Genomic DNA, 26,872 nt, shown 5'->3' on the forward strand with positions numbered 1-26,872 from the left:
ATGTTTGCAGAATAGGCTTTTTTTAACAGCAGACATTTTCATTTGTCACATTGGGGGGGATTGTTTTTATTTATGACATTAATGTTAATGCCATCATTCACAGTAGCAGGACCCTGAAAGTAGAGCAGTCAAAATCAAAATATAGGTTTATTCATCATAAATGGAAAATGGAGTGTCACTAGGACCATGCTCTGTGACATGTACTGATACAGAGACAGTGTCGCAATAGAAATAACACTATATTGAATACTACACAATGCTGTTATGCAGAGGTATGTTGTGTACAGGGGTATAAGTCAGAAATGGCCACTATAAATGGGTGCATGGAGCTGTAGAGTAGTTTTCCCCAAGTTGTTTTGGGTCACGTGACTGAGATCAACCATAGATTCAGACTGAATAGAAAAGGAGGCTAGTTCAAATCCATGTTCATGAAGGTAGCTGTCCTGTTGTTAGTTTTAGCTGATTTAACTTCATATTAGTCAACACAGCAGCTCATACCTAACAGGTGTAACACTTTGAAACAGAATATTTTATTATAACGTCACTCAGCGCTGTTTTATTGTCCAACTCGTGTGCTTCGTTTCCATTAATAAATGTCTGTGCTAAGTTGAGTTGTTCCCGTACTCACCGCGATGTAAAGTGATGTTCTGTACCACTTACGGAACAACTCGACTCATCTGACGCGTTGATGTTGGAACGTGTTGAATAAACGCGATCGAACCGAAGAGTCCCCCGGCAGCCATCTTAGTTGTACCAACGGCTATCGCAGAGCCCCGACACCAGGAAGTGTCCGATCTACCCGCTGTACTTCTCTGGGGTCAACTCTCTCAGTCAAACTACCTTCAAACAGCGGCGAGAGGTAACGTACACGTCTGCTCAGTTTATCATATGTGTTATTGGGTATCGGTGTGCGGCATAGCGACACAGAGCAGATGCACCCAAGCGCCGAACGAGGAGTTAAAACTTGTTTTTTTTTTAAATCGAAAAGTCTTCGATCCTCTTTGAATGGCAGCCAGTGTTGTTAGCGCTAACCAGTAGCAAGCTAGCTAGCGAGATAGCCCGCTCGATAGCTTGGTACTTTATGATTAGCGTTAGCTGCGTGCACAGACATTAAACTAAAGCACTTGCGGTGTCTGTAAAGTATTCCACTTTACCAGTAAGACCCCTTAATGTATTTTAATCAGCCCGCTCACTGCCGGATGCTCTCAGGCTTGCATGGAGCTAGTTAGCTTAGCTAGCGGCCTTAAGGGCAGTAACGTAGCGTTAGCCAAGATGAGCTGAAACTTGAGTGATTCCTGGTGGGAAACTGGGCTGTTAAACAAACAACATTCAGGCTGTGTACGTTGGGTTTTCTGTAAATACATTTAGTTTTACAGTTAACTCAGTCTAACCAGTTGGGGAAGATATTTGAATGTTGTGTTTAACGCTAACGTATTTAACCATATCTGTGGGGATATAACAGTGTTATGCTCCCGCTGTTAACCCCACTGTTGTTTCCACCTGATATATAACCCTGTGTTCATGTTTGGTTTTGTGTCTGCCTTTTTCTTTAATTGAATCCAGGAAAGTTGTTTTGAGTGCCTGTTGAAACCACCCAGTAAACCAGGATGGACTCAGAGATTTTGAACATAGAGGAGATAGTGATGGGACGGGGACTGCCAGATCCACCTCCAGAAGTTCCCCCTGAAAAGCCAGCTGAACCATACAAACCCATCACTCTGAATGGACCCCCTGCACCCCCTGTTCAACCCTGTAAGTGGTACTGATCACAAGTTTAACTGAAAGATTAACTTTGCCTTGGCGTGACCTGTCTAATCTCCTCCTGTCCTTCCAGACCAGCATGAAAACCTGCAGTGTTTCCAGTGCTTCATCACGTTCTGCAGTGCCAAAGCCAAGGAAAGGCATATGAAGAAGAGCCACCGGGAAGAGTACAAGCAACAGCTTCAGCAGGTGAGCTTCACGATGTCAGTTCAGTCAATTCACGAGAAATTTGTCAATCACAGGTTTTGTGTTGGACTAATTCTACGTACGTGTGTACATATAAATATACTTTAAAATGTTCTTTACATTACTTTACTACATATATATATGGTCTTTACTTTGTCGCAGTACCTGTTCCTTTAGTAGTAGTTAATGAAGCAGGTTTCTTATATTTCACCCATTAATTTCTGGTAATTTGTCTTTTTCTTTAATTTTTTTTATCCTTGGCATTGCTGTAAAGCTAATGGGATGCAAGGGAAAAAAATGATAGTGACATTCACTAGCTTGTATTTGAGTAAGTTATATTATAAAATTTAAGGTTGATATTTATATAATATAGCTTGATGCTGCTTGAGTGCATTCAAGAGAATGCACACTGTATTTACAATACTATACATTTTATACATGTTACTGTGGTAGTTGTCAATAACCAGAGACAAACTCCTTGTTCTTGGTCTTGAATTGTTTTAACTTGGGTCCCTCTTTTTTATGTCTTTCCAGGGAAACACACTGTTCACTTGCTATGTGTGTGACCGCACATTTCTGTCATCTGAGGAACTGACACAACACCAGCCAATACACAGCAAGGACGACAAGCCCTTCAAATGCGTTCACTGCAAGGAGAGCTTTAAAACCTTCTCTGAAGTAAGTGTAATGTTAAAGCATCTTTGGTTTTTTTACTGGCAGTATTTAAACTGAATAACGTCATGAATGCCAAAATACAAAGCACATTCTTTGCTTTATACTAAATGTTTCTGTTCAACTTCTTACTTCCCACCTTTTGCAGCTCACTGCCCATAGGAGACAGGTGTGTCCAGAGAAACAGCTGGTATGTAAAGATTGCAATGAGACCTTCCGGAGTGCTGGTTTTCTGCGCGCTCATCGCCTGACCCAACACCCCCGCCCAGACGTAGACACTGCAGAACAGCCGGAGGATCCTACGAAAACCCACCGCTGTAAGAAGTGTGGTCAGGGCTTTGACACAGAATCTGAGCTGGTAGCGCACCAGGAGAAGTACCCCGAGGGTCAGCAATGCAACGGCAGTGCTTCGTCCGTCAAGAAACGCGGGCGGCCTTCCAAAATTGAAGAAGTGGCGGTTGCTGAGAAAAAGGGAAAGCGGAAAAAGAAGGATGAAGCAGAGGCGCCCGAGGAGCCAGTGAAGGCCAGCAGCACATCAGAGCCGGCAGCCCCCCCAGCAGAGGAAAAAGGGAAAGCAGCTGGAGCGAAGCGTGGCCGTCCTTCTAAAGCGCCAGCGAAATCAGAAACGGAAGATAAAAAGAGTCCCGAGGATGACAGCCAAGCTCCAGGAAAGGAGAAGAAACCTAAAGCAGATCCCGCCCCGTCCCGTCAGCACCCCTGTCCCGAATGTGACCTCACGTTCCCTGGCCTGATCCAGCTCCGTGCTCACAAGAAAGAGAAACACACCCCGCGGAAGGCCTATCCCTGCGAAGAATGTGAAGAGAGCTTTGCCCGTCAGGAGCAGTTGGATGCCCACATGTCACGGGCTCACGCCGTGGGCCGCTTCGCCTGTTCAACCTGCGGGAAGAGCTTTGGTCGTGAGCGCACCTTAAAAGCTCACGAGAAAAGCCACCCGGAGGAAAAGCCTGAAAACCCAAGTGCAAAGAGATAATTGAGACATGGGGGACCTTGCAGAAAGTGTATGATTTTTGAAGATTTTAGTCAGGAATTGTCCTTTTTTCTTTTAACATTGGAGATCTAATGCTCCAGATGATGGTTTCAGATGAGTTTGAAAAGGGTTTTGAGAATGACGTTTTAGCAAGTTTTGGATTTAAAGTTGCGTTTTGATTATGAGCTGTTGAAATTCTGGAGAAACAGACACATCTCCTAAATTGACTAACCAAATGTTGTTAAATCCATTACACCCTTTGTCACACAAACATAGTTTATTTGTAAAAAAAAAAAAATGTTTTGATTAACTTTTTAAATGATTTGTTTCAGTTTTTTTAAGCTTGGTGTGGTGTGAATTTATTACTTAGTGTCTTGAGTTGTTCAACTCACTTTGTGGTTAAAAAAAAAAAGTTTTTTATGTTTTTTTTTCCTTTTTTTTTTTTTTTTTTCAAAACAGATTGGGTTAAGTACATATTTTGAAGCATATTAGATGCCTAGTAGAGATACTATGTCTGAATGTTTAGACAGTTTGTCAAAAGAAATGTGTAATGTACAGCTTCTGGTTCATATTTTTGCATTTTTTACATTTAATATTTTGATTATGTTCCTTTCTAAATTAAATCTCATTGAGGACGGATTTTAAAAATAACATAATTAAGTTCAGCTAAACTGTATTTTGTCTAAGTGCTCCAGATTCAATGTGGAGTGTTTGGCTCGTGGGCAGAAATGATCCACTATAATCCTTATTTGTCTTTCAGTAAAATTTACGCCTTTATTTTTTTTTTTTCACCTATTAGAATATTTCATGTCTCAGACATTTCTCAAGTGGAACTTGTGGCTCTTTAATGCCTTAGAGTCCCATAAGGATCTGTGTACATCATGTGTTATTCACTGATTGGATTGTTTCTCTCCCCACTGCAATGTGTCTGGACACTGCAAAAATATAATAAAACATGCTATCCCAAGGGAGGCTGCTGAAGAAATAACTTGCCTTCTTGCCTTTGTTCTAACTTTGTTCCGACTTCTAATGCAGGAACTCTACCTGAGACATTTGCTAGAAGGTCTGCAGAGCTCGTAATGCTTCAGTTATGTTTGTCATATACTGAGATGTTAGCTGTGTGCTCAATGATGTGTACCTTTACCACAGAGCATGTCAAACAATTTGCCCAAGCGCACTAATCTTGGTGTGTCCTTCCTTTATAGTTTGGGACATGCTGTTATTATGTGTCTCTTCTTTACTATTCATATTTGAGATACTTATACTATACCTTTTTTCTCATGTGCTCTTGAATGCAAGAGAGTTAAAATAATGAAACAAGTTCCCACCGTTACAAAATAATAATAGTATTAGTAACAATAGTGAAATTTCAATAATAGAGCACATATAATACAATATTTTTACTTTTAATACTTTAAGTATTTTAAGCTCATAATGTAATAGTACTAAAAATAAAAGCACAAAAAGTATCAAAAGTGAAATTACTCATTATGTATGATGGCACCTGTCAGACTCTTATCTATTTTATTATTTTATATTTTTTATACTGATGCACTAATATGTAACCAGAACTACAGTTATGAGGTATTTGGTATTGACAAGTATTTCCAATTCATGCTACTTTATACTTATACTCCACCACAAATACTGTACTTTTTATTCCACTACATTCATTTGATAACCTTAGTTACTATACAGAGTTAGATTACTACAAAATATCAATCAACTAACATGTAATCATAGATTCAGATAAGAAACCCAGCAGAATAAAAATAATTTAATATTACCCCCACCTATACCAGCTGCAACATTAGAGTAATTTGCCCCTAATTATATTCCAGTAATATATATGAATGGACCATTCTGCGTGATGAGGATAAAGTATAAAGTAGAAGTCTAAAAATATTGTATAGGACAGGTACATCATAATGCACCTAAATACATACATGTGTACATGTGCTTAGGTAGTGGTAAACTCATCCTCTCAGTCAGTGGTTCCCAACCTGGACCAAACCAAAGCCACCAAAGCTTCACAGGGGTCATGAGGTCTTCTTGATTTTAAGGCGTGTAAGAAAACTTACACACAGTTGGCCTATATATCAACATCTCATTTATTTCTGTGAATAAAACTATAGAACTATGAGATGGTTATTGTTAAAGGTTTGATTAAAGGGGTCCCACTGCTTTATGTAAAATACAGTTCCTCCACATGGACACACCTGTGCTGCTCATTAGCTGTCACATTATGTAATACCGCTCCAGGACACTAGGGGGCGCTGTAGCGTCCACAGGAATATCCTCTGCTCGTATCGCTTCATTTGTTTCCCTTTTTTTCCCAACCCTTATTTACCATCGGGTTGTGTGAGTTTGTAGCATGGTAGCTAGCTTATCGGCTAATTGTTATCCCTGCTCTCGCGTCCTGTTGGCGAATCTTTTTTAAGGTGTTTTTTTTTTTTGCGTCTCTTTATTTATTCTTTGCCGGGAAAAGCAAACACCGAGGGTGCAGCTTGTTTTCTCGCGTTAATTGTTGAGAAGAAGACAGGACTTGAGTTCCTGCGGCCAGGTGAGCGAGGTGAACAGCACTAAGGTGTGTCATCAATGGATGTCCATGGAGAAGTTGTCCTCCAGGCTGTATAAGCAACAAACGAAGACCCAGAAGCAGAGCCACAGATGTAGTCGCTCGACAGGTAAGACCAAATAGATATGTATCATTATATTATATGTCGAATTTTTAATAAACATACATTTTGCGTTTTTGTGTCTAAACTTTGAAGTGTGTATGATAATGTCAACAGGCTAGGCTGCTCCTGTCTGTGTTTGACTCCTGTTGCCTTTTCCAGCCAGCAGTCATGTCCATTGAGTACACCATTGATATCCAGCTAACGGAGTTGGGATTTCCGGGCATCCTGCAGCCGGACACCTCTGTCAGGGAGACACCCTGTCGCTCCACATCACCTGATGACTCAGTCTCACCCAGCCACTCCTCACTCTCAACCGCACACAAGCGAAGGCTGCTGGTCCGAGGCCAGCAGACAGCGGATGGTAAAGAAGCAGGTGCAGCAAAGCAGACCTCAAGTACAGAACGAGCATCATCTCTGTCAGAGACGTCGCCCCGTAAGCCCCTAAATCCTGCAAAAAGCATACAGGATGAGCAGTGCGACAGAGGCACAGCGCTTCTCGGACTGCCGGAGCCCACGGTGAATGATCCTGCTGCTGGAGCAGAAACCACAGACCTGCTACAGAGGGAACAGGAGGACAGCAGGAGGACAGATGTAGAGGGTGCAGACACTCTGCCAGAGGATCTAACGACGGAGCAGCAGGGTGTGGAGGATGATTCTGATGACAGCGAGGTTTCAGGGGTGTATGAGGAAGAAGAGATTGATGAGGAAGAGGATGACGAGGAAGGACTAAACAATGGTACGACGCGTTCACTTTGACTTTGCTGTAATTTAATGTCAATTTGTTTTTGTTTACAATATAAAAATAGATTATTGGCAGCCTTACCTTTTATCAAATTAGTACATATCTAATAACTTTTTATAATAATAATTATTTATAATATAATGATCTCTTTCAGTTTTCCTCCTGCCTGCTGTGCTGAGTTTACATCTTCCGTCATCATCTACCTTTCTTCAGTTGGCATACTTTTAATTTCCCTCTCTCTCTTCCACAGAGTCGAGTCATTCAGGCTACTACCGCTGCAGTGTCTGTGATCACCAGCTGCCCTCCAAATTCAAGCTCGAGGACCACATGAATTTGCACACTGGGGCGCGCCCGTACTGCTGTGCTGAATGCGGAAAGCGCTTCTGCCAGATTTCCAACTACCGGGTCCACCTGCGCACACACGCCCAGACCAAAGTGGATCCTCTCTTGTGCCGTGTCTGTCTAAAGGGCTTTGCATCACAGGAAGATCTGAAAGACCACTTGTCGAAAACTCACTTTGAGAGCGAGTTTTACGAGTGTGACCTGTGCAAACGTGTGTTCACGTGCCTGAAGGAGTGTGAATATCACGTGCAGTTACACAAATGTATGCTGAACGTTGTATGTGAAGTGTGTGGCCGCAATTTCTCCTCTTCAAAATCCCTCGCACGCCACCGGAAGAAGACGTGCCATCGCAGCTTTAAATGCACAGACTGCACAAAGACCTTTACTAAAAAGAATGCTCTCCTGAAACACAGCTTCTCCCATCTCGGCCTGTTGCCTTACACCTGTGTACGATGCCGCCGGCACTTCCGCCTGGCAAAGCTGTACCGCCAACACAAGTGCGAACCCAAACGCATTCACTGCGTGGCGTGCCTGCGAGAGTTTCTCAGTGAGGCGGACTTTCAGCAGCACAAAAAGGACACGGGCTGCTGGGGCAATCAGGAGCCTAAAGGGGATGAGATCAGGTGTTTGGAGTGTGGAGAGAAATTTGACACTTCGGAGGAGCTGAAGAAACATGCCGGGGCTCACCAGAGGGTGCTGAAATGTGCAGAATGTGGAAAGGGCTTCCGGTCGGCCCTGCTGCTGATGTCCCACATGGGTGGTCATGTCGGCAAGTCGCCCTGCTTTTGTCAGAGCTGTGGACTGGGCTTTCCCCACCAGCAGAACTATGACAGCCACCTTAAGACCTGTGGACAAACACCCAAGCCTGCGGTGAGTGTGGAGCATTATGGTGATGTACAGTATAGGTTTAAAAGGAAGAATATTTTTGTTTGTCCAATAAATAATACTAAAGATGACCGACACCCATTTAGTTAAAGGTGAACTTAATACCAGGCTGAAAACCAGTATTTCACTTCCCTTTCTGGGCGTACAGCATGAAGGGGAAGGTGGAGTGTGGTCAGAAGCCAACTTTGCATCTGTAACAACAGCCAGCAGTGATGTCACTGTGTCCTAGAGTCCACCTGTAAATCACTGCAGCAAGGTGACAAGTTAAACTACTGGAGATCAGCCAAAACAAGACTTTCTAGGGGTGTTAATTTAATCTGTTAAGTATACATTTTTTAATTGAGCTCCTAGCTTCCTGGCAGCTGTTGGTTTCAGTCCATCATGATAGACATCCAATATGAATGACAACAATGTAAATTGCTTGAGTCAGGTAATCATTAACTGCGCATGTCATCGGCTTCAGTACTGAAGGTGAGAGCACAAACTCCCAACACCCAAATTTGAGTTGGCACCTCAACAGCAGTGTTTTATTGCACACGGTTTGTCTTAAGACAAGAGACACGTTTCAAGACGTAACAAATGCTCTAGTTCAAATAATAAATTGTATCTATAGTTTTTCCACAAAAAGTCCAATTGAGAACTTGAAAACAAGAGGCACCATGACCACGGTTGGCTTCAAAACTAGTTTTCACAAAATCATGCTCATGCGGTTCACACATTTAAGGTAAGCACAGGGAAACTTTTCCCTTCAGCAGGGAAATGTGAAAACGGCCTTCTAGTGTCAAAATGCACATACATGATTCAGCACAGTGAAGGCCAAACATCCAGTAACACAGGGATTATGAGACAATTCCTGTTGCAAACGCACTGTATTGTGACGTTAGAAGAAGAACCTACCGCAAGCTTAAGTTTCAGGTCTTTCTATCTTGATTCTACTGACATGTAACACTTGTATTTTGTATAATTCATTGAGTGACTGGGGTTGTTTTTGTTGTGTTTATCATTTTAGAGTGCTCCCAAAAAACGCCAAGCCTCAAAGAGCTCTTCACCGGAGGCAAAAAAGCTCAAAACAAAACCAGACTCATCAAATCCACCAAACACAGTCACTCAGCCTGCTGCACTAGAGAAGGATTCTCCTAGTCCAGGACCTGTGACAGAGAGTGCTGGCTCTGGTCCACCAGATGGATTGTGGAAGCTAACCCTCGACAAACAGCCACCTCCAGGTGTTAAACTTGTCTTGTTTCTTCCTGTCTGTCCGACTCAAAGCACGGGCCTGACGCTCCCATGTGCAGTCTCTCCGACACTACCAAGTCCAGCTGCGCAGGTCCACCCTCAACACCTTGGACTACCGCTAAATGCACCCCTGGATTTGGTAACCGGGATCAAACGGGATCCAGAATGTGAAGCACCTCTGGATTTGTCTAATAAGTGTAACTCATCTAAATCTCCCCTGAGCAACATTCCTCTTCTTCCCGTTAAAAGTGAGCCAGAAGAATTTGAAATCTCAGGAGAGGCTGGAAGCACCAAAAGACAAAGCAAAGCAACTGTTAAACCAAATCCAGGAGAGGATCGCTCTCCTCCTAATGTTAGTACAACATCCTCCGGACTAATAATAGACATTAAGAGCGAGCCTCAGCCTCAGGGTCCTGATTTTGATTTGTGGTCATCAAGATCTTGTCAGCTGACAGAGAGAGAAATTAAGAGGGAGGTCGATGTTTCAAGGGCTACTAATGCTGATGTAGACAAACGTAACATTTTAAATGAGGGCAAAATAAAAAAAGATTAATACTGCATCTGTTGTCACATTCCCCTACTGGAGGACACACCCACTGTTTTGCTGTATCTGTAGCCACATAAACCAAATATGGAGGTGTTATTCTACAGCCAGAACTAATACTGTTCAGTACAGTATGTACAGTATTCTATATATTTCTGTCTAATCAGTATATGTACCATCATACCATTATATGGCAATGCAGTTTTTCTACTTTTTCTTATGTTATGAAGAAACTCAGTGTCTTTCTAGCAGTCGACTGTGTGACTTTTGTTTTAGAGTCAGAGGGATTTTTGTTTCTTTTGTAATTTAAACAGCATTCCAAGCTCTTGCTTATTGTGGCATTTGTCCTATTTGCATTTTGGGTAAAGCTTTTGGCTGGAGCACCAGAGCAAAGTGGTACTGTAATAGTCATGAAGCCTATGCAATATTATTATTATTATAAAAAATATTCAGATTTCTACCTTTTTTTTTTTATACACTAGTTTAGTTTTTGTGTTGAGAAGTTGAATCCTTAGTTTTATTAATGTGTATTTGGAATGAAAACACTGGATTTCTTAGTGTTCAGCTGAGAACTTGAAATAATGTGCATTTTGTATACAATTATGCAAATAATGGTACTGATCAATAACGACATTCTGTCACCTTGTTCTTTACATTGCTGAATCTTCATATTCTGCAGGTATCTTTTGATGTTTTTTCTAAAGGCAAATAAACATTAGTCCTTGATACAAGAACTGTTCATTTCTCGCCTCGTGTGTTTGTTTGTGTGTGTGCATGAGAGAGACAGTGTAAAAAAACTTTATTTAAATAGTATGACACTGCACCACATATGCGTAGAGACCTCCTTTAACAGGAAAACAAAGACACATCCACAGATTCAGTATCCACAGATTGAACAGGAAGCTTCACTCTTGACTTTGATCCTTTTTGGTCAAACTAGAGAGAGATAGTTAGACTAAAGCAGCGGTTCACAACCTGGGGGTCGGGACCCCTACAATGGGTCGCCAAAACCTCACGCGGGGTTGCAAGGCCTTCTTGATTTTAAGTTTACTTAATGATAGAAAAAGGTTCCCTTAAGGAAACAGGTTGGACTAGACAATAAAATAAACACTTTTGTTGTAAAATGTCCTGCTTTCACAGGGATATCCCATCATATTTAGCAGATTATCATTAAACAGAAAGAGTTGACACATCAGAAAGCCTTACTGTATAGTACTTTTAAGGGCATTTAATTCGTGTCTAGTTATAGTGATAATGAAACAATTTGGTTGTTCTTAATTAGAAAAAACAAAACGTTAGCAAGGATTAAAATACTCTGATACACTGTTACACTTTTAGGTTTGTTCTCACACAACAAATGTTACAGTAAAAGTTTGCTGATTTATTATTGATAATAAAGTAATGGCAGCCATTTCTCTCTGTATTACCACAATGTGATATCGGGATTCTATAACTTTCACAAATCCAAAAAATAAACATCCTTGCAGCCTAAATGTCATTATTTCCCAATTACCATATTCCTAGATGCAAGGTTTTTGGATATAAACAGCTCCTCTCTGTTTTCTTAAAATAACATATTATTTAGATTTAGAACTGCTATTAACAAAAGGGCTTTATCAGCTTATCTGCCTGTATTACTTAATGTTATTTTAAAAAATATTTTGTACTTCTTTTTACGTTTCGTTGACACGTTTTGATATTTTTTAAGTGAATATGTCTTAAGCGAGAAGAAGGCCTAAAAAAAAAAAAAAAAAAAGGAAGACTAGTCACATGATCGGAGAACCCGGAAATACAAAGTCTGCTAGGTGACGAGCTGCTTTAACGGGATCAGGACGCAGTGGAGCTGTTATCATCTAATAAAGAACATGTGCAGTATTTCTTGCTCTGGTTGTTTTGAAGCCCAGTGTCTGCCATATTGAAGCCGCTCGTATAAAGCTAACCCGTCGATCTGGCGACAGCACCAGCGTTTGTTTCAATTCATGGACAAAGACAAGTGTAGCGACATTGTAAGTAGACGACATTTGAATCAGTGGATTTTGAGAGAAACCAGTGTGTTCAGCTAAAGTCAAGCAGCGATTAAGCCTTTTCACTTTTGCTTATTCTTAACACCAAAAAAAAAAAAAAAAAAAAGACTGTGCCAACTCTGCCTTGTACTTCCTACAGCATGGTCAGTGTTCCTGGATGGAGATGCATCAGTTCATTGACCTCATCACATCTGGAAACGCCTCCAAGGATCAGCCAGATGTGTTAAACGCGGCGTGGGGCGTGGCTGCTGCCGGTGGCGGGGGTGAGGCTCTGGGGTTCAAAGGTGCTTCACTGGAACCTCTACAACAACCCAGACCTACCCGGGATAAGTCAGAGACAGAGCCGGGCCGACAGATCCAGCCCGGGGCGCCACAGAGGAAGCGAGAGACCAGAGACAGGAGAGAAGGTTAGAGCTCAGAAATAAACATTATTATTTATTTATTCATTTGTGCAGATGTTCATAGTATTTGTGTGATTCTAATTCATGTTTCTTGTATGCCTAGATCTGCATTATGCCTGCACCTGCCCCGGCTGCCCTTACTCCACTTCCCCGTCTTCCTTTGAGATTTTGAAACCCAGACAGTCTTTGTCCTCGCCGCCACGCCCGGACGCAGTATGCCACCACTTACCGGACACCGAACCGAGCAGCAGCACCGCCAGATCCGAGCCAGAGAGTACGACGACCAGCCGACTGCAGAGGGAGGAGGCAGACAGAGGGACTCGGAGCCCAGACCACAACTCCGACACTCCACCTTCCAGAGCGTCCTCCTTGTCCCACGTCTCTATGTTTCCCTGCTTGTGCTGCCATCGCAGCCTCCAGACCTGCAGCCAGATCCTGAGCCACCAGGAAGGTGCAGACTCCCCGTTTTCCCACACCCACGCCCATCATCATTTTCATCACCACCACTGCCCTGTAACCTCTTGTTTACCCTGCCCTCAGCTTGCCCACTCCCATCCTCCACAGATCTCTGCCCCCTTTCCCTGCTTGCCTTGCCAGCGGTCCTTTCCCACCTGCACCCAGGTGTGCCACCACCAGCACAGACAAACGCCTGCTCAGCAGCAAGAGGAAAGAGGCAGGGCGGCTACGAGCATGTTGTCGCTACACCCCTGTATGCACTGCTCTGCTTCTTTTTCCAGACCATCTCAGTTGCTGCAGCACCAGCGCGCTGAGCACGCCCACAAACCAGCTGGCTTTCTGTGCACGGAGTGCGGCAGGACCTTCAACTCACACAGCAACCTCCGCATACACCTCAATGTGCACACCGGCGCCCGGCCCTACTCCTGCTCCGATTGCGGGAAGAGTTTTAGCCAGTCGGGGGCACTGAAGATCCACAGGCGCATTCACACCGGTGAAAGGCCGTACTCCTGTGGATTCTGTGGCAGGGGGTTTCCCCATCTGGCAGGGGTCCGCGCCCATCAGAGGACCCACACGGGAGAGAAACCCTACCGTTGCAGCCAGTGTGGGAAATGTTTCACCCAGTCCGGAGCTCTTAAGATTCACACCCGCATCCACACAGGAGAGAGGCCCTTCATCTGCAGCCTCTGTGGGAAAGGCTTTTCCAACCGCTCTGGGATCCGCTTTCACTACCGCACAGTCCACGGCCTGGCCCCCGAGCACACTGGAGAAGCTGGAGCTGGGGGTGCAACTCGGGGACCAGCAGGCCGTGGTTATCCACCTGGGCGTCCCAGGACTTTTCCTCTGCCCGGTGTTGGGCTGAACACACCCAACAGCCCGGATAGCAACTCGCAGACCGCTCCAAATTCCAGAGATTCCCCTGTGTCAACTGCTGCTCATCCCGGCTCGACTCTGCTCGGCAGCAACGAGGGCAAATCTCAGTCAGAGGGAGCCAATCCAGGCAGTAACAGAGAGGGGCTTCTGTACGCATGTGAAGACTGTGGCCTGTGTTTTAAGGATGCCCCGTCCAGGAACAGACACCAGACTCTGATGCACTACTCTTCTGAGGGGAGAGAGGAGGAGGAGGAGGAGGAGGAGGAGGAGGAGGGCCAGAGGAAAGAGTTAAGCACAAACGAGAGGGTCCATGATAACGGTGGAGAGTGAATTAATGTTGGTTCATTTAAAAACAGGCTGAACATAAACGAATGTGGAAACCACAGAGTAAATAAGTTTAAAAAAGTGTTGAAATCATTTGTGTGAAATATACTCTGTAGTTAAGTGTTATTACTCTTTTTTTTTTTTATTACATTTTAAGTTGATATAGCTTCACTTCCAAGCTGTTATATAGATTTTCATGTAGTTTTTCATTTGCAAATTTGTAACACCATGAAGGGTTTTCAAGCAGAGATTTCTGATTTGATAGAAGTTCAGATTGGTTGACTTTTTTCTCTAGCGAGGTGTCCACTTCCCTGTTTGTGCAGATTCATCTCTGCTACAGGGTGTAAGTCGATCTTAAAAATAACCTTAAAACCAACTTCTAAAGTATATTTCTTAATACAGTTGTTTTATTGTGCCTTACTCAGCAGTGGAAGAGGTTCGCAGACTGATCGCTAAATGTGGCACAACAAATGACATTTTTTAGGGTCTTTTAGGAACATTTTCAGATGTATTGGAGGACTACCACTGCCACCTGAATATTATTATACGTACTGCCTTTTAATAGGAAAAAGTACAGTTTTCTATGTTATTTTGTATTTTGCCTCTAAAGATTATCAGTGTGAACAACAACAGTCATATAAGTTTATTTAAATTACGTTCTTTAATATTTTTAATACCTTTATTTCCCTTACAAAATATAAGACAATCCAGTGGACTTTGCATGGCATAGAAAATTAAGTAAGTATGAAATAAGGAGTTAATTTTACTGAGTGTTTGTCACTTGTGGTAAAGTTTCTGCACAGCGGCAAAAGCCCAACAAAAAACAAGAAGGATGCTGGGATTGTTTTTAATGTTATGTTTTTGTGATACTCTTAACCCAGCAGAGGAAACAAAAAATATTTTTAATTCTGGTGGGCAACAACATGACAACAGCTCTGGAGTTCGGTTGAGGTATGTGTGCCTGGCTCAAGGATACTGCAGTAGGTTGAACCATGGGGGCTCTTGTCCATGTGAAGTAAAGTCCTCCATCCTAATCACAACACCCCCTTGCCTGTTGTGCCTTTGTGTATTACACTATAATCCAAGCATTTATTTTAAACCAGTGTTTGTTACTTTACTGTGTGTGTTAGAAATGGACAATGTAACAATTATCTGAGGAAAGAGAACCAGCAGACAAATAATCACATTATTGTTAAATGTTTAAAGCTCAAGAGAGCCACCTAGTGGTTACACATAATCATAGCAACAATCTTTACCACTTAGTTACAGTGTACAATTGAGTGCTTCTTAAATGTTTTCTGTTTACAAAACATATTGAAATTACACATTGTGAATACAATGTTTTGTCAGGACAAGTAACATTTAATACACTTTTTTTTTGCATTAACCTGTTAAATAGACACACATTGCTGTATGTGTTTTCTGAAAGTGCAGCTTGTGATTAAACATTTCATCAATAAACAGTATCTCTGAGACACGACGACTGAACCTTCTTTTTCTTTGTGCTTCACAGGATGTTTTCATACTTCCTGGAAGGAAACGTTTGCATCCATATGGCTCTCAAACCATTGTGTACTGAATGGTGTACCCTCATATATGCATAGTGGTCCAAAGTGACTTCTCAACATTGGGTACATCACTCACTGGACGTTCAGCTGTCAGAATTAGTACACTCTGGACAACACTGTCCAACTTAGTGTCCACCTGAGATCACCCAAAGTGGTCCTCTAGTATCAACACACATTTTAGCCCAGGAGAGTCTTTTTATTCTTCTTGTCTGAGCTCTCTGTGTTCACATGGGCTCCTCGTATGTGTGCTTGCGTAATAAAGAGTCACATGGCTTGGGCTCAGCGTAGACCACACTGACTGGTCGTGGGCCACTGGCATGTAGAGCGGGAGTGCAGTAGCCATTGGATAGCATCCTATGTGACGGGCAGTCATACTGAGCGTGGCTGGATGTTGTCCTGGTACCAGCCGTCGGTGCGAGTATAGGAGGTCCGTGTGACTCAGAAAGCTGCTCACTGAATGGGGTGGCATACTCAGGCTCCGGGGGAAGAGGCTCTGCGTATTCTGGCAGGTTACCAGGAGTGTCATAATGGTTGAAAGTGAAGGGGGTGGTGTAGCCCTCATCTGAGGAGGGTCTAAATGTTGACCCAACTTTCTGTCCAATAGCTGCAACAGCAGGCTCGGCATAGTCTGGAAAAAATAAAACAATGAGTCAAAGCCAGTATGAGATAGTAATTCTATTAATTTGAGATGGAACAAACATTGGCATGGGTATCAGCTAAAATCACCACCAAAAACCAGTCCAGTATTAATATTACATATATTTTTTCAATTTGTGGTACTATCATTTACATGGGTACTGTCAGCTCTGAACAGTTGCCTGGCAACCAGCGGAGACTCCACGAAGTAACTTAACTTGTGCCAGCCAAGAAAAAGTGCAGCAAGTGACCCCTTGTAAAGTGACACATTTGTTTTCACACTTACACTTTTTGTACGGATTAAACAAATGAGAAATAATGTGTTAACTGGAGAACTCTGGAGGTGCTGGTAGGTGGATTTTCTTGCTGTTGGCCAGAGCCAAGCTAGCAGTTTTCCTGTTTCTAGTGCTAAGCTAAGCTACCGGCTGCACACTTTTATTAACAGCCAGATATGAAAGTGGTATCAATCTTCTCATTTAACGTTTACTCTCTAAGTGTATTTATTGCAAGTTTCTCACAGTTTGCCTTAATTAGTGAAGATATTACCAGCTGAATGTGATTGTCTTAATGGATTACTTTGTCCTTGTTACCATTGATTTGTTACCTTGTAGCGATGACTTTTGGTTGCGAGTGCTTTATGATGCAACTTATTTTACATATCCCTGTAAACAAGACACTCCTACGAAAGAAACCTTCAACTGCAAGTTTCCCCTGTAAATACGTTTGATTGAATCCATCAACGTCACCCAATATAGCTATCAAATTAAGTAGCCATAAGTATAATCTCATTAACAATTAAAAGTAACGTATCTCACAACCTATGAGCTGATAGTGTCTGGATAGCTACACTACACAAGTAAGCATCCTTTGAGTTTGGACTTATTTTACAGCATGTGCTTTTCTAAGGTCAAGAATGAATCTCTACACACATTTAGAAACAGGCATGACAGAAAAGCTTTATCCATTTTAGTTATACATCTTCTACTCTTACAAAATGCATATTAGCATCAGTATCGGACAGTATGGCAAGAAAATATCAGACAATTTATGAGCTTTAAAATATACTGCTGAATCTCCAGTAATACTCCATTACTGTGATAAAAAATGGGGAAAATGACATTAAATGGGTCAAAACAAAACTGCTCTACCACGTAGCAGCATCCTTTCACTAAGAGGAAAAAAGGATAATTTGCATATTTGTATCTTACACAGCACTTTCTGGGAAATGCTTCTTTTCTGCTCATAGCAGTCTCATACCAGGCCAATGATGAGTCCCTGCATGAGCTGCTTGGCCACCAACAATGTCTCCTCTAATCACAAGGACGGGGGCAGACAGCGTAGCACTCAGACGCGACCAGAAACTACACCTCGCCCCCGCAGAAGAGGCAGTGGTGTGGGAGGCCTAGACCTTACTCAAGAGCCCATAGGGAGCCTCAGAGCCAGAGCTATTTTAATTAGACAGGCTTTAGTGAGGGCTTTGATTGTCTTAGGTTTGACCCTCTGTCCTGTTTATCACTGGACCTCTCAGTGAAGGGCCCCCTTACTGGGGGGGGCTGGTGGTGGTGGGGGGGGAGAGGCTCAGCGCCCTTTATCGAGCTCCAATTAAAGGGTCTCTTTCAGGGAGGCTCCATGGACCAAAGAAAGGAATGTTTATACTGCGACTGGGTGATGGGCTGAGCCAAGGGAAAGAATGGACAGCCCGTGGAGAGAGCTGGTTGCCTGTCAGGCCTGGCATGAGCTCCTCAAACTGACCACTGAAGCCAGAGACTGTAAGAGCAAGAAACATGGAGGAGGGAAGGCAGCTCACAACTTGAGATCACTAGTAAACTCTGAATGGGCCATGAAAAAAACAACAAGGCAGCAGCTGATAACGGTAGTAAAACAGAGGTGCATCAGTGAAAAGATATTTCTCACCATTAAGGGGAGGGCTGGGTAGAGCATCGTGGGCATTTCTCTCCAGAGGGTAGGAGATAAGCTCTGATTGTGGGCAGGGGAGACTCTTTGCCTGGAAACTCTGACAGCCTACTTGACACAAAAACACACATAGTCAAGAGGCTTTTTAACAACGAAACAAAAAATGCCATTAAATGGTCAAAGAGCACTTGACTTACTTGTGGGTAAGGAGTACTTCATTTGTGAATCTTTTTTCCTATAATGGAGAAGATGAACACGAAGCGTTAAAGTTTTGTACATACTTGATACTGTTGCTATGACTACCGGAGCATTGCAACAAGAGCTGACACAATTAGTCAATTTATCGAAATGCCAAAAATATCAATCAAAAAAAGAATCAGCAAATAAATAAATAAATGATGAAAATAATTTTTTGTTGCAGCCCTAATCATCATCAACCAGTGCCAGTCCACAAATGTACTCAGGCATACATAAAATAACAGCTTTTAATATAAATTGACAGTTACAATTATATAAATAACAATAAATCAGTTGCAGTTATAGTATGTGGAAACTTTTAATTCTGAAGGTCAAAATAATTAAAATAAAGTACCTCCGCTTCCACCAGACTCCAGCCAACAAACAACTGCCACACATTAACAGCGCTAGGACAACTCCCACTGCAACGATTACTGGCTGACTAGAACCTGCAGGACAGAAAGAGTCAGAGTGAGTAAACAGTTGTACAGGTGTGAGGAAGGAATGCAGTTTATTACAACGCACACAATGGTGAATGTGAGAGAAAGTAGAGCATTGTTTTTACTGATTTGACATGTGTTCTTGCTAAAATAGACTGGCATTAAACCTCATTGTAAAAATGTTAAAATTACAAGGTGGATACAAATACATACTCAGTCTTGTTTCCACTAACACTGGGCCCTCCGTGGGAGTGGGAGTGGGGCTCGGGCGTGGCGTACCCATGTTAACTTTGATGGACGGAGAGCCTGTTAGAAGTACAAATATGACTTCACACTGCCATAAAGATCATGTAAACAGATTAAGTTTATTCTGGATATGCAGTGAGAATACCCACCAGTGGCTGGGCGTGACCTTGGTGAGACAGAACAGCCGAGGACTTGGACCTGAGCTGAAGCTCGGTCGTGCCAGCTCAGTGGCTGTAGGCGGACAAACCGAGCCACCACAGGAGGGAAAAAGCTGTTGACAACCCTGAGGTGGCCGTCGGTATAGGCCTGAAACACCTGGGGACCATAACAACCAAGTTACTCATTCACAGAGAACACCAGGAAGCCTACAGTGTAAACTCTGTTGGCCTCAATAACAACCATCAAGTGGACATCAGTGAGCACAGTACAATGCATACCTTTTTTTCTTTGCTGAGGGCACCTTTGTACAGCTTCCAATTTTTCCTGTCCTTGCTGAAAAGAAGAATGTAGGATTCTATGTAGTACTCGTCGGATCCTGTTGTTATTATCCCTGAAAATTAACACAGAGCACAAAGTTTTCTTTTGTTAAACATTAGAGTATGGCGAGTATTTCTGGCAGCAGGATGATGTTTGTGGGACTGAGTAAAAAACAATTACTATGGCCATGTGCATGGAACACCAGTGCACAAATGTGGCTCATTGCTGCATTTTTATTCATTTTTTGACAACAATGGACGTCAGTGACACATAGGAATGACCTACATAGAGCTTTGGATACAAACATAACGCTTCTTAATTGGATAAATTCATTGTTCAGTGTTTGGTATTTTATTGACAATAGGAAAAATATAGAACACTGTCAGTCTTATCCTTCAAACTGCTTCATGAAAGTATATTACAAATATTTTAAGTAAGCATATGTTATATGTTATATATATATATATATATATGTTTACCTGTGATAGTGCTTCTATCACTCAGCTCCAGCTCCACCCACGGGTCCTGATCATTACTGCCGGCTGTCCAGGGTAGGAACTCACGGCTGGAACCCATGTTTCTGGAGGACCAGAGCATTGTGTGCTGATGGTTGTTTTTATCCCAGAAAGATGAGGCATTTAAACCAGAGACACTCAGGATGTTGTTGCATTCTGTTCAAGGACCAGAGGAAAGGATGGACCAATGAAAGTGGTTCAATATGTGTCCCAGAGTGTTTTTAAAAACAGCAACATTAACCCACTTGACTACAAATGATGTATACTTCACTGCCAAACTTTTCTTTGCTGAAGGATTTTCACTGTGATTAATTGCATAAATAAACAAGTGTATACTATAGTGAAAGGAATGGAAGCTTATGGATGTCAGGAATATTCTTGAGAAATAAGAAGCAGGAATGTAAACAATGTGTTACCTATAGTGAATGGGTTAAAACATGCACAAACACTGGGTATGGCCTTTGAAAAATTCTAACATGTAGTGATAAATGTCAGGTCTTGAACGTACCTTTGCTGAAGAGCAGCTTCTTTTCAGATAATGAACCCCTGTCAAAAGAGGAGAGTTAAAAGGTCAGCTACATAGAATTAACTAATTCTGAGCAACAGCAACTATGACACTAGTGCAATCTCTCATTTTGAACTTTTGAACGAATATACAGCAGACACACATTTTTGAAAGGATTCCATTTGCAAAGGATGGTTCATAGAGTGTAAGACTTCTCCCACGATTCACAGTGACATGACCTCCCAGACTATCAGATGCAGCACCAGCATGGACTGCAGACTTGCACAGGACCGAGGTCTGTAAGGGAAAGGACATATTTAGCGCTATCATACATTCATTCGAATCAGAACTTGCTCATAAAAGTATAATACAGCTTTAAATAAAACAGGGTTTACTTACATCTCTGTAACCCAGTTCAGAGTTTCCCCAAACATCTCCTGTGACATTCCTACATCCAGCAGGGCAGTACACACTGAGGAACATCAGAAATACATGAGACACAATCCTGTTGTCCTGAAACAGATTCTATGACGGGAAATGTAGAGGTCAACCACTTACCTCAAATGCTGCGAGCTAAAATGAGATCCTCGTTGTAAACAAGAAATTAGATCTGTGACATCCAAACAGAAAGGGGTGTATTAAAAATTGAGAATTAAACTAAATTAATCAAAACTTTCTTGAATAGTGTGCATTGGTGGACTTGAATAGAACGGTGTGGGATCCAGTATCTCAGGGTTACGTAACACCACCCCCCATTCACTCAACCACACACAAACAGATTCTGTGTGAGACATGTTCTAAGTGTGCTATATTAGGGGATGAGCGCTCATCACTGTTGTTGATGTGACTAAAGCCTTTGTTACTGTGACTTTGTCACAGTTCACGAGTACAGCGAATGGCCCCTAGTGTGATCACAGTTAACAGACAGTGGTTTGTATGTCTGGACATGGGCTTAGCTCCAGACACTGCTGGATTCCATAAACAACTCAGTAAAAAACAGGAAACTATGATACATACAGTACAATACAGATGACATGCAGAGAAAAAGAAAAGGAAACTATCTCTAAGTATAGACTAGCATGCAGACTAAACAAGAACACACGGTTATTAAAAGGATGAACAGGATGAACCATAACCTTTGTATCATACTGTTATTTAATCTGTACAATCTAGAAACATTAAATTTGGATTTAAATTCCTAAATAAACGTATGTGCACATGTTACAACCTGTTGTTGCATCGGTAGGGAGAGTTCAAATATGTGGACTTGGCTATATCAACAGCCTCTGGGTTGCGACAAACACAGGATGGTGGTGGGCTTTCAGTGGTTAACGGGCTGATAAAGAGGAGGGGGAGTGTAAAAGAAATTCACTCCAAGCTACAGACTGAAGCCTGAGGCCTCACTCCATTCAGCCTGAGAGAGGACTCCTGCTTTCTGAGCAAACACGCTGGAGCAAAGATAGCGATGGAGGTTGAATGCCAATAAGAAGTGACTCATGCACTCACAACCACACACACACAAACACAAACAGCACACAAGCGCACATGCACAAGGACAAATGTTCACAAGATGAAATGACACCAGTGTAAACTTGTAAATGAGCAATTTTTTAAAATTTAATTCAAACTACAAATTGGGCAGTCGTAAAGCTGAGCTTCGTGCTCAGCTACAGTAACAATACAACAGCAATGTGACCACAGACAACAACAGTCACATACTTATTATAACTATGTATGCCCTTCACAAATAGTAATCAACCCATTACAAATATCATACCTGGATACTGATCTGTGGCGTAGGACAGTAGAAACCCTCGTCCAGATCGGTGCGGGCCTGACTTGAAGCTTATTGTCACTTCATTGGTTTTAAGCGTCACATTCTTCTGTGATACATCAAGCTTCCCACACACTGGACCTGTGAACACGCAGACCCACAAACTACAAATCACACAAACGCAAATGTTGATTTTAATTACTATTGTATACAGGCGCCAGCACACACAACATATTACATTCTTGAAAAGTGGAATATTGTCAGCATATACCAACAGATGTAGGTGATTCAGTCTAACCCTACTAGTGCTTTCCTGTCATGTTTGCATCCCATACCTACAGCTATACAGTAAAGAGCAGAGCTGTGTAGACACATGGAAAATCTGCATGTAAGAACACCTCCCCATCAAACAAAAAGAAATCACGAGCCGAGTTCCAGGGAATCCGATAATAAACACAAGCATAACAGAATATTTCTATCTCCTGAATCTCTCGAGCCTCATTTTGGTGCATTTTATGTCCTCAAGACACGACTTGATACACCTGGTTGAAAGACGTACATAATGTCTGTTGTGAAATTGGGTTTGCCTCTCCTGTCAGTGTGTCAGTGGAATGGCATCCTGTGTGTGTTCCACAATCACGGCTGGGTGAACGTCAGTAATGACACGGAACATAAAAAGTCTATCAGCGGGTCTTTTCAGAAAGGGAGACATGAGAGCACTTCTGTTTTAACCTGCATTTAAAAAAAAAAAAAAACTGTATGCCATCAGCGGCGAGCGAGCTTACCCAGACTGGGTTCTCCGTTCTTGTCTGTGATCACAAGAGAGCCATTGCCGCAGCCTGGACTGCTCTCAATGTCAAAATCCCCAAACAGAAGTCGAAGCGAGCGCCCCTGTGGCACACGGAGCCTCCACTTACACCAGGTGTTACTGGGGTAAGTGCCGGGATAGTTCTGAGAGGCCAGCGTGCCAGACTCTGTGCCCAGCACTGTATGTCCACAGCCATTACCTGAAACAATACAAGTACAATAGGGAGGCTGTGAAGGGATAAGATAGTACCATAAAATAAATCACACATTAGGACATGTTTAGGGACAGTTTCATCATAAAATGAAGTGCAGGCCACATTCTAATGAAGAGTCACATGGTGTCAATAACCTTTTCACAAAAGGTGGTCGTAGTTTTAACCATTTGAACCATTTTCAGTTTTTCAGCACTGGCTGACAATTTGACAGCAGCAAAAGTTCAAACTTATTAGTGTTTTTAAATGAAATCATTAATGTAATACACACATTTTTAATTCTTGTAAATTATAAACAAGTTTTGATGACAAAATTCACTTTACAGTGTTCATGGATTGTGACTATTATTTTCATTATGGATTCATCTAGTCAATTATGTTCTCAATAATCATTTAGTTAATGGATAAATGTTAATTGTCAACAATTGATTATCAAAATGTCTATTAATCATCCACTAATTGATGAATCGCCTATTGGTTTCAGTGATACATTGTAATGACATAGGGTATAAATGTTTGTCCACTACTTTAAAGTCAAAACTACTAAACCAAATGAAAATCTGCTCAAAGACTGAAGGCCAACCACTTGAGAAACTCCATGAATCAACCTACTAAATAATATATTCAGGCTGGCCAACAACATTGTCTCTGACCCCAACCATGTCCTGAACAGTGAATACGAACTGTTACCATCCAAGCGGACATACAGGGATCCACAATTTAACAAGGTTAGACTGAAGCACTCATTTGTGCACCAGTCAATTCTAAACGTAAATATGGAGCTTAATCCCAGATCAAATGCATGTTAAAGGGTTCAATACTGTCTTTGGTGGTCGTAATGTTATGTTAAATGTATGTATGCTGTCAATAGCAGCTCTATTGACAACATGAGCAGAGGGAAGAAATAAGAATTTTGGACTTGATCTGACAATAAATCATTATCATCATCAGCATGCTGTCAATCCTTTTTACAGGGACTGACTAATAATAAATATTTATTTCTTACACAGCTGGTGGATATCAAAGTATTTTATTACTAATAAGTCTAAATCTAAAACATCTGTTCCTGTCTGAGAGTTATCAGCTAAAAACCCTGAGCTTAAATAAAGCCAAAATCACATAACCGCAGACAGTTTCGTCATTCTTAATTAAATCCACATAATATTAAGGGCTTTGTTCATGTATTTCAGGACAGATGAGTAATAAGTCTCCTCTGAACATGCACAGCAGACCAGGGCATGTTTATACTCTTCTGACAACTGCGAGATGACACAACTAGCCAGTGAGGGAAGTAATCAGCCCCAAAGACCAATGACCTGTACACTGCATATATTGCAAAAGATACTCTTTAAAGCTTAATTACTTTCTCAATGAATAATATTTTCTTGTCTGTTGATTCATTACATCCTTTGACCTCGGTGGTTGCTGTGACTAATACTTCAACTGGAACGGAAAACACAAATATTTACATCCTCCAACATACCTCTGGGTCCCAGAAAATAAATGAGTCAATTCACACGCAGAGATGAGAGCCGTGGGGGCGGCAGACCCAAAACCCACAACCAAAATGTCAAGTGGTGACGTGTTCCAAGAATGGTCAAAACCTGAAAAAGGCACCATGGTCAGTCTAACCCCTACACATCATTCCTGTCCTTGTCTTCCATATAAGGCTCCTGGAGATTTGCTTTAGGGCAAACAGGAGGATAACCTTCCACTCACCCTGTGTTACACACACACACACACACACACACATCCTGCATCACACCAGCCGTTCCCCCCTCCCTACTTCCTGACAGCTCTTCAGCTCCTAATACCACAAACCTTTGGATGTTATTGCCCCTCCTCAAGCCCCCAAAGGATTCCCTGGAAATGCCACAGCGACATACTGTAGCCGTGGGCAACAGAGCATGGATCTGTCACCTTCCGGTGGGAGGCCAAAAAGGCTGCAATGCTGGAGACGTTCTGGGTGGCCGGCAATCTTCCCCCGCTCACTGAACCCTTTCACCTTCAGTCTGTCTCCAGTCTGTTTCCAGTTTCATACAGAAAAGGATATGTTCAGCCTGTTCTGACCAGTTTACAAAATCTAGAAGGTGAATTACAGAAGACTGGAGCCGAACTGGGTGGCAGGATAGCAGACAGTCAATCAAAAGCAGCCCAGTGACATTGTTTTCCACTTGAGGCTTTTTCTGGCAGGCCCTTACAGGTCCACACTGGCAGACAGGATGTTCACCTGTGCTACCTGTCACTACATTGCCTTATCCTGTCTTGTGTGTCAATCACAATGTTACAACACTGTGGCTAAAATGTCTCTCCCCCCCCCCCATACACTGGCCCCACCAACAGCCCCTTTGCATACTTGCCAGCAAGTACAGTGTGATTCAGAATAAGTAATTGACCCTGGACTTAATCATCTTCCGATGTGAGGAAACCAAAGCCCCAGAGACGGACAAAAATCAACAAAAAAAGATTTATGGTATGGCTGAGTGTTACAGTCAGAGTCTGTGGGGCAGAACATTGTTTTTACTATTTGTCTGTGTATATATGTTCACTATGATTCATACTGCACATGGACCTCACTGCTGTTTTGGAAAAAAAACAGAACAACCTGTGGCAAAGGTAAGCTGCTAGCTGGGATCAGTAGGTAAACATACACAGGGGAAGAGTATGTAAAGAATGCTACAATGACACACATGGAAGACCTTTGCAGCTACTTCGTTTGGAAATACAGTTATTTGGTCACTGACAGAAAGAACAGATCCAGTATTTGTATAGCCTACTAATATAACTTTATTGTGGTTCATATCTTAAAAGTAGAAGCATGTCAAAACCTTCTGGGCGTGTACATTACAGAGTATTACAGAGTAATGGCAAACCCCATTTAATTAATAGTTAATAGCTGCTCATTTAAAATGTATAAAACGATAGCAGGGTGTTTGTATGCTGACTGACTCTAACTTAGGTAGGATGCAAAGGATGTTTTTAAAGACTTCTGTATCGGTATATGCTGTAGGACCATGTTACTACATACAAAACTATACAATTAAGTTCAAATAAACTGTTTTTAGCTGCTTGTAACCAGGAGTAGTAGCAGTAGGCTAAGATATTTGAAATAAACTCTCGCGTCACATTCTTTATCTTATCAAAAGCGTCAATAAAAGAGGCTTTTTCTTACCCTCCTGGCCGTGAACACCTACGGAACAGACGCCAAAAGTGATCCAGAAACCGGTAATAAGAGACTTCACAGCATCTCGGATGTTTTCGTACTTTGCAAGCATGATTTCCAGAGCTCTGTGTGCAAAAAAGTAAGGTGCAAGCCCCGATGTCTCGAGTCTGGCTTCAGTAAAAAGTTCCAGTACAAAGTACTGACTGTTTACTATTGGCCACGAGACGTAAACTCGACCTCTCATTGGCTCTCCGTCGGTGTCAATC

At 42.2% G+C, this 26,872-nt stretch overlaps 4 protein-coding genes across 5 annotated transcripts; 3 read left to right on the top strand and 1 right to left on the bottom strand.

The window, feature by feature from the left end:
* The first annotated feature begins 720 nt into the window (after positions 1-720).
* Positions 721-4,595, top strand: LOC127366554 (putative zinc finger protein 840). Its single transcript, XM_051405608.1, has 5 exons — positions 721-859; positions 1,564-1,752; positions 1,835-1,950; positions 2,482-2,625; positions 2,768-4,595. Exons 2-5 carry the CDS (start codon positions 1,608-1,610, stop codon positions 3,608-3,610), a joined length of 1,248 nt encoding a protein of 415 aa, XP_051261568.1. The 5' UTR covers positions 721-859; positions 1,564-1,607; the 3' UTR covers positions 3,611-4,595.
* A 1,339-nt stretch (positions 4,596-5,934) lies between these two features.
* On the top strand, positions 5,935-10,773 carry wu:fe05a04 (zinc finger protein 543). The gene is made up of 4 exons (XM_051407129.1): positions 5,935-6,294; positions 6,448-7,024; positions 7,281-8,242; positions 9,267-10,773. The coding sequence occupies exons 2-4, from the start codon at positions 6,457-6,459 to the stop codon at positions 10,041-10,043; spliced, it is 2,307 nt and encodes a 768-aa protein (XP_051263089.1). The 5' UTR covers positions 5,935-6,294; positions 6,448-6,456; the 3' UTR covers positions 10,044-10,773.
* Positions 10,774-11,815: 1,042 nt separating this feature from the next.
* Positions 11,816-15,587, top strand: si:ch211-79k12.2 (uncharacterized protein LOC568844 homolog). Its single transcript, XM_051406541.1, has 3 exons — positions 11,816-12,040; positions 12,198-12,465; positions 12,563-15,587. Exons 1-3 carry the CDS (start codon positions 12,014-12,016, stop codon positions 14,116-14,118), a joined length of 1,851 nt encoding a protein of 616 aa, XP_051262501.1. The 5' UTR covers positions 11,816-12,013; the 3' UTR covers positions 14,119-15,587.
* Positions 15,294-26,792, bottom strand: si:dkey-34d22.1 (discoidin, CUB and LCCL domain-containing protein 1). 2 transcript variants are annotated; one of them, XM_051406539.1, is made up of 15 exons: positions 26,616-26,792; positions 23,210-23,431; positions 22,428-22,565; positions 21,209-21,260; positions 21,050-21,122; positions 20,814-20,947; positions 20,654-20,691; positions 20,110-20,301; positions 19,591-19,703; positions 19,303-19,468; positions 19,121-19,213; positions 18,823-18,916; positions 18,428-18,465; positions 18,231-18,341; positions 15,294-16,308 (listed from the first exon to the last, which is right to left on the bottom strand). In XM_051406539.1, the coding sequence occupies exons 1-15, from the start codon at positions 26,716-26,718 to the stop codon at positions 15,905-15,907; spliced, it is 1,971 nt and encodes a 656-aa protein (XP_051262499.1). In that variant the 5' UTR covers positions 26,719-26,792; the 3' UTR covers positions 15,294-15,904. The 2 variants fall into 2 exon arrangements, with proteins under 2 accessions (XP_051262499.1, XP_051262500.1); XM_051406540.1 differs by having other exon boundaries at positions 18,231-18,338; positions 26,616-26,791.
* Positions 26,793-26,872: the final 80 nt, after the last annotated feature.

The sequence above is a fragment of the Dicentrarchus labrax genome, unplaced genomic scaffold (genome assembly GCF_905237075.1).
Source record: "Dicentrarchus labrax unplaced genomic scaffold, dlabrax2021, whole genome shotgun sequence".
Lineage (NCBI taxonomy): Eukaryota > Metazoa > Chordata > Actinopteri > Moronidae > Dicentrarchus > Dicentrarchus labrax.

What these genes read in the sequence shown, in the direction of transcription:
- si:ch211-79k12.2 (XM_051406541.1), top strand. Translation starts at nt 12,014, where the DNA reads ATGGACAAAGACAAGTGTAGCGACATT. An exon ending in AAGACAAGTGTAGCGACATT is followed by an intron (nt 12,041 to 12,197) that starts GTAAGTAGACGA and finishes TACTTCCTACAG; the next exon opens with CATGGTCAGTGTTCCTGGAT. An exon ending in GACCAGAGACAGGAGAGAAG is followed by an intron (nt 12,466 to 12,562) that starts GTTAGAGCTCAG and finishes TTGTATGCCTAG; the next exon opens with ATCTGCATTATGCCTGCACC.
- si:dkey-34d22.1 (XM_051406539.1), bottom strand. Translation starts at nt 26,718, where the DNA reads ATGCTTGCAAAGTACGAAAACATCCGAGATGCTGTGAAGTCTCTTATT. An exon ending in CGCCACAGATCAGTATCCAG is followed by an intron (nt 21,261 to 22,427) that starts GTATGATATTTG and finishes TGGATGTCACAG; the next exon opens with ATCTAATTTCTTGTTTACAA. An exon ending in CTGAACTGGGTTACAGAGAT is followed by an intron (nt 20,948 to 21,049) that starts GTAAGTAAACCC and finishes TTTCCCTTACAG; the next exon opens with ACCTCGGTCCTGTGCAAGTC.
- wu:fe05a04 (XM_051407129.1), top strand. Translation starts at nt 6,457, where the DNA reads ATGTCCATTGAGTACACCATTGATATCCAGCTAACGGAGTTGGGATTT. An exon ending in CGAGGAAGGACTAAACAATG is followed by an intron (nt 7,025 to 7,280) that starts GTACGACGCGTT and finishes TCTCTTCCACAG; the next exon opens with AGTCGAGTCATTCAGGCTAC. An exon ending in GACAAACACCCAAGCCTGCG is followed by an intron (nt 8,243 to 9,266) that starts GTGAGTGTGGAG and finishes TTATCATTTTAG; the next exon opens with AGTGCTCCCAAAAAACGCCA.
- LOC127366554 (XM_051405608.1), top strand. Translation starts at nt 1,608, where the DNA reads ATGGACTCAGAGATTTTGAACATAGAGGAGATAGTGATGGGACGGGGA. An exon ending in TGCACCCCCTGTTCAACCCT is followed by an intron (nt 1,753 to 1,834) that starts GTAAGTGGTACT and finishes CTGTCCTTCCAG; the next exon opens with ACCAGCATGAAAACCTGCAG. An exon ending in GCTTTAAAACCTTCTCTGAA is followed by an intron (nt 2,626 to 2,767) that starts GTAAGTGTAATG and finishes CACCTTTTGCAG; the next exon opens with CTCACTGCCCATAGGAGACA.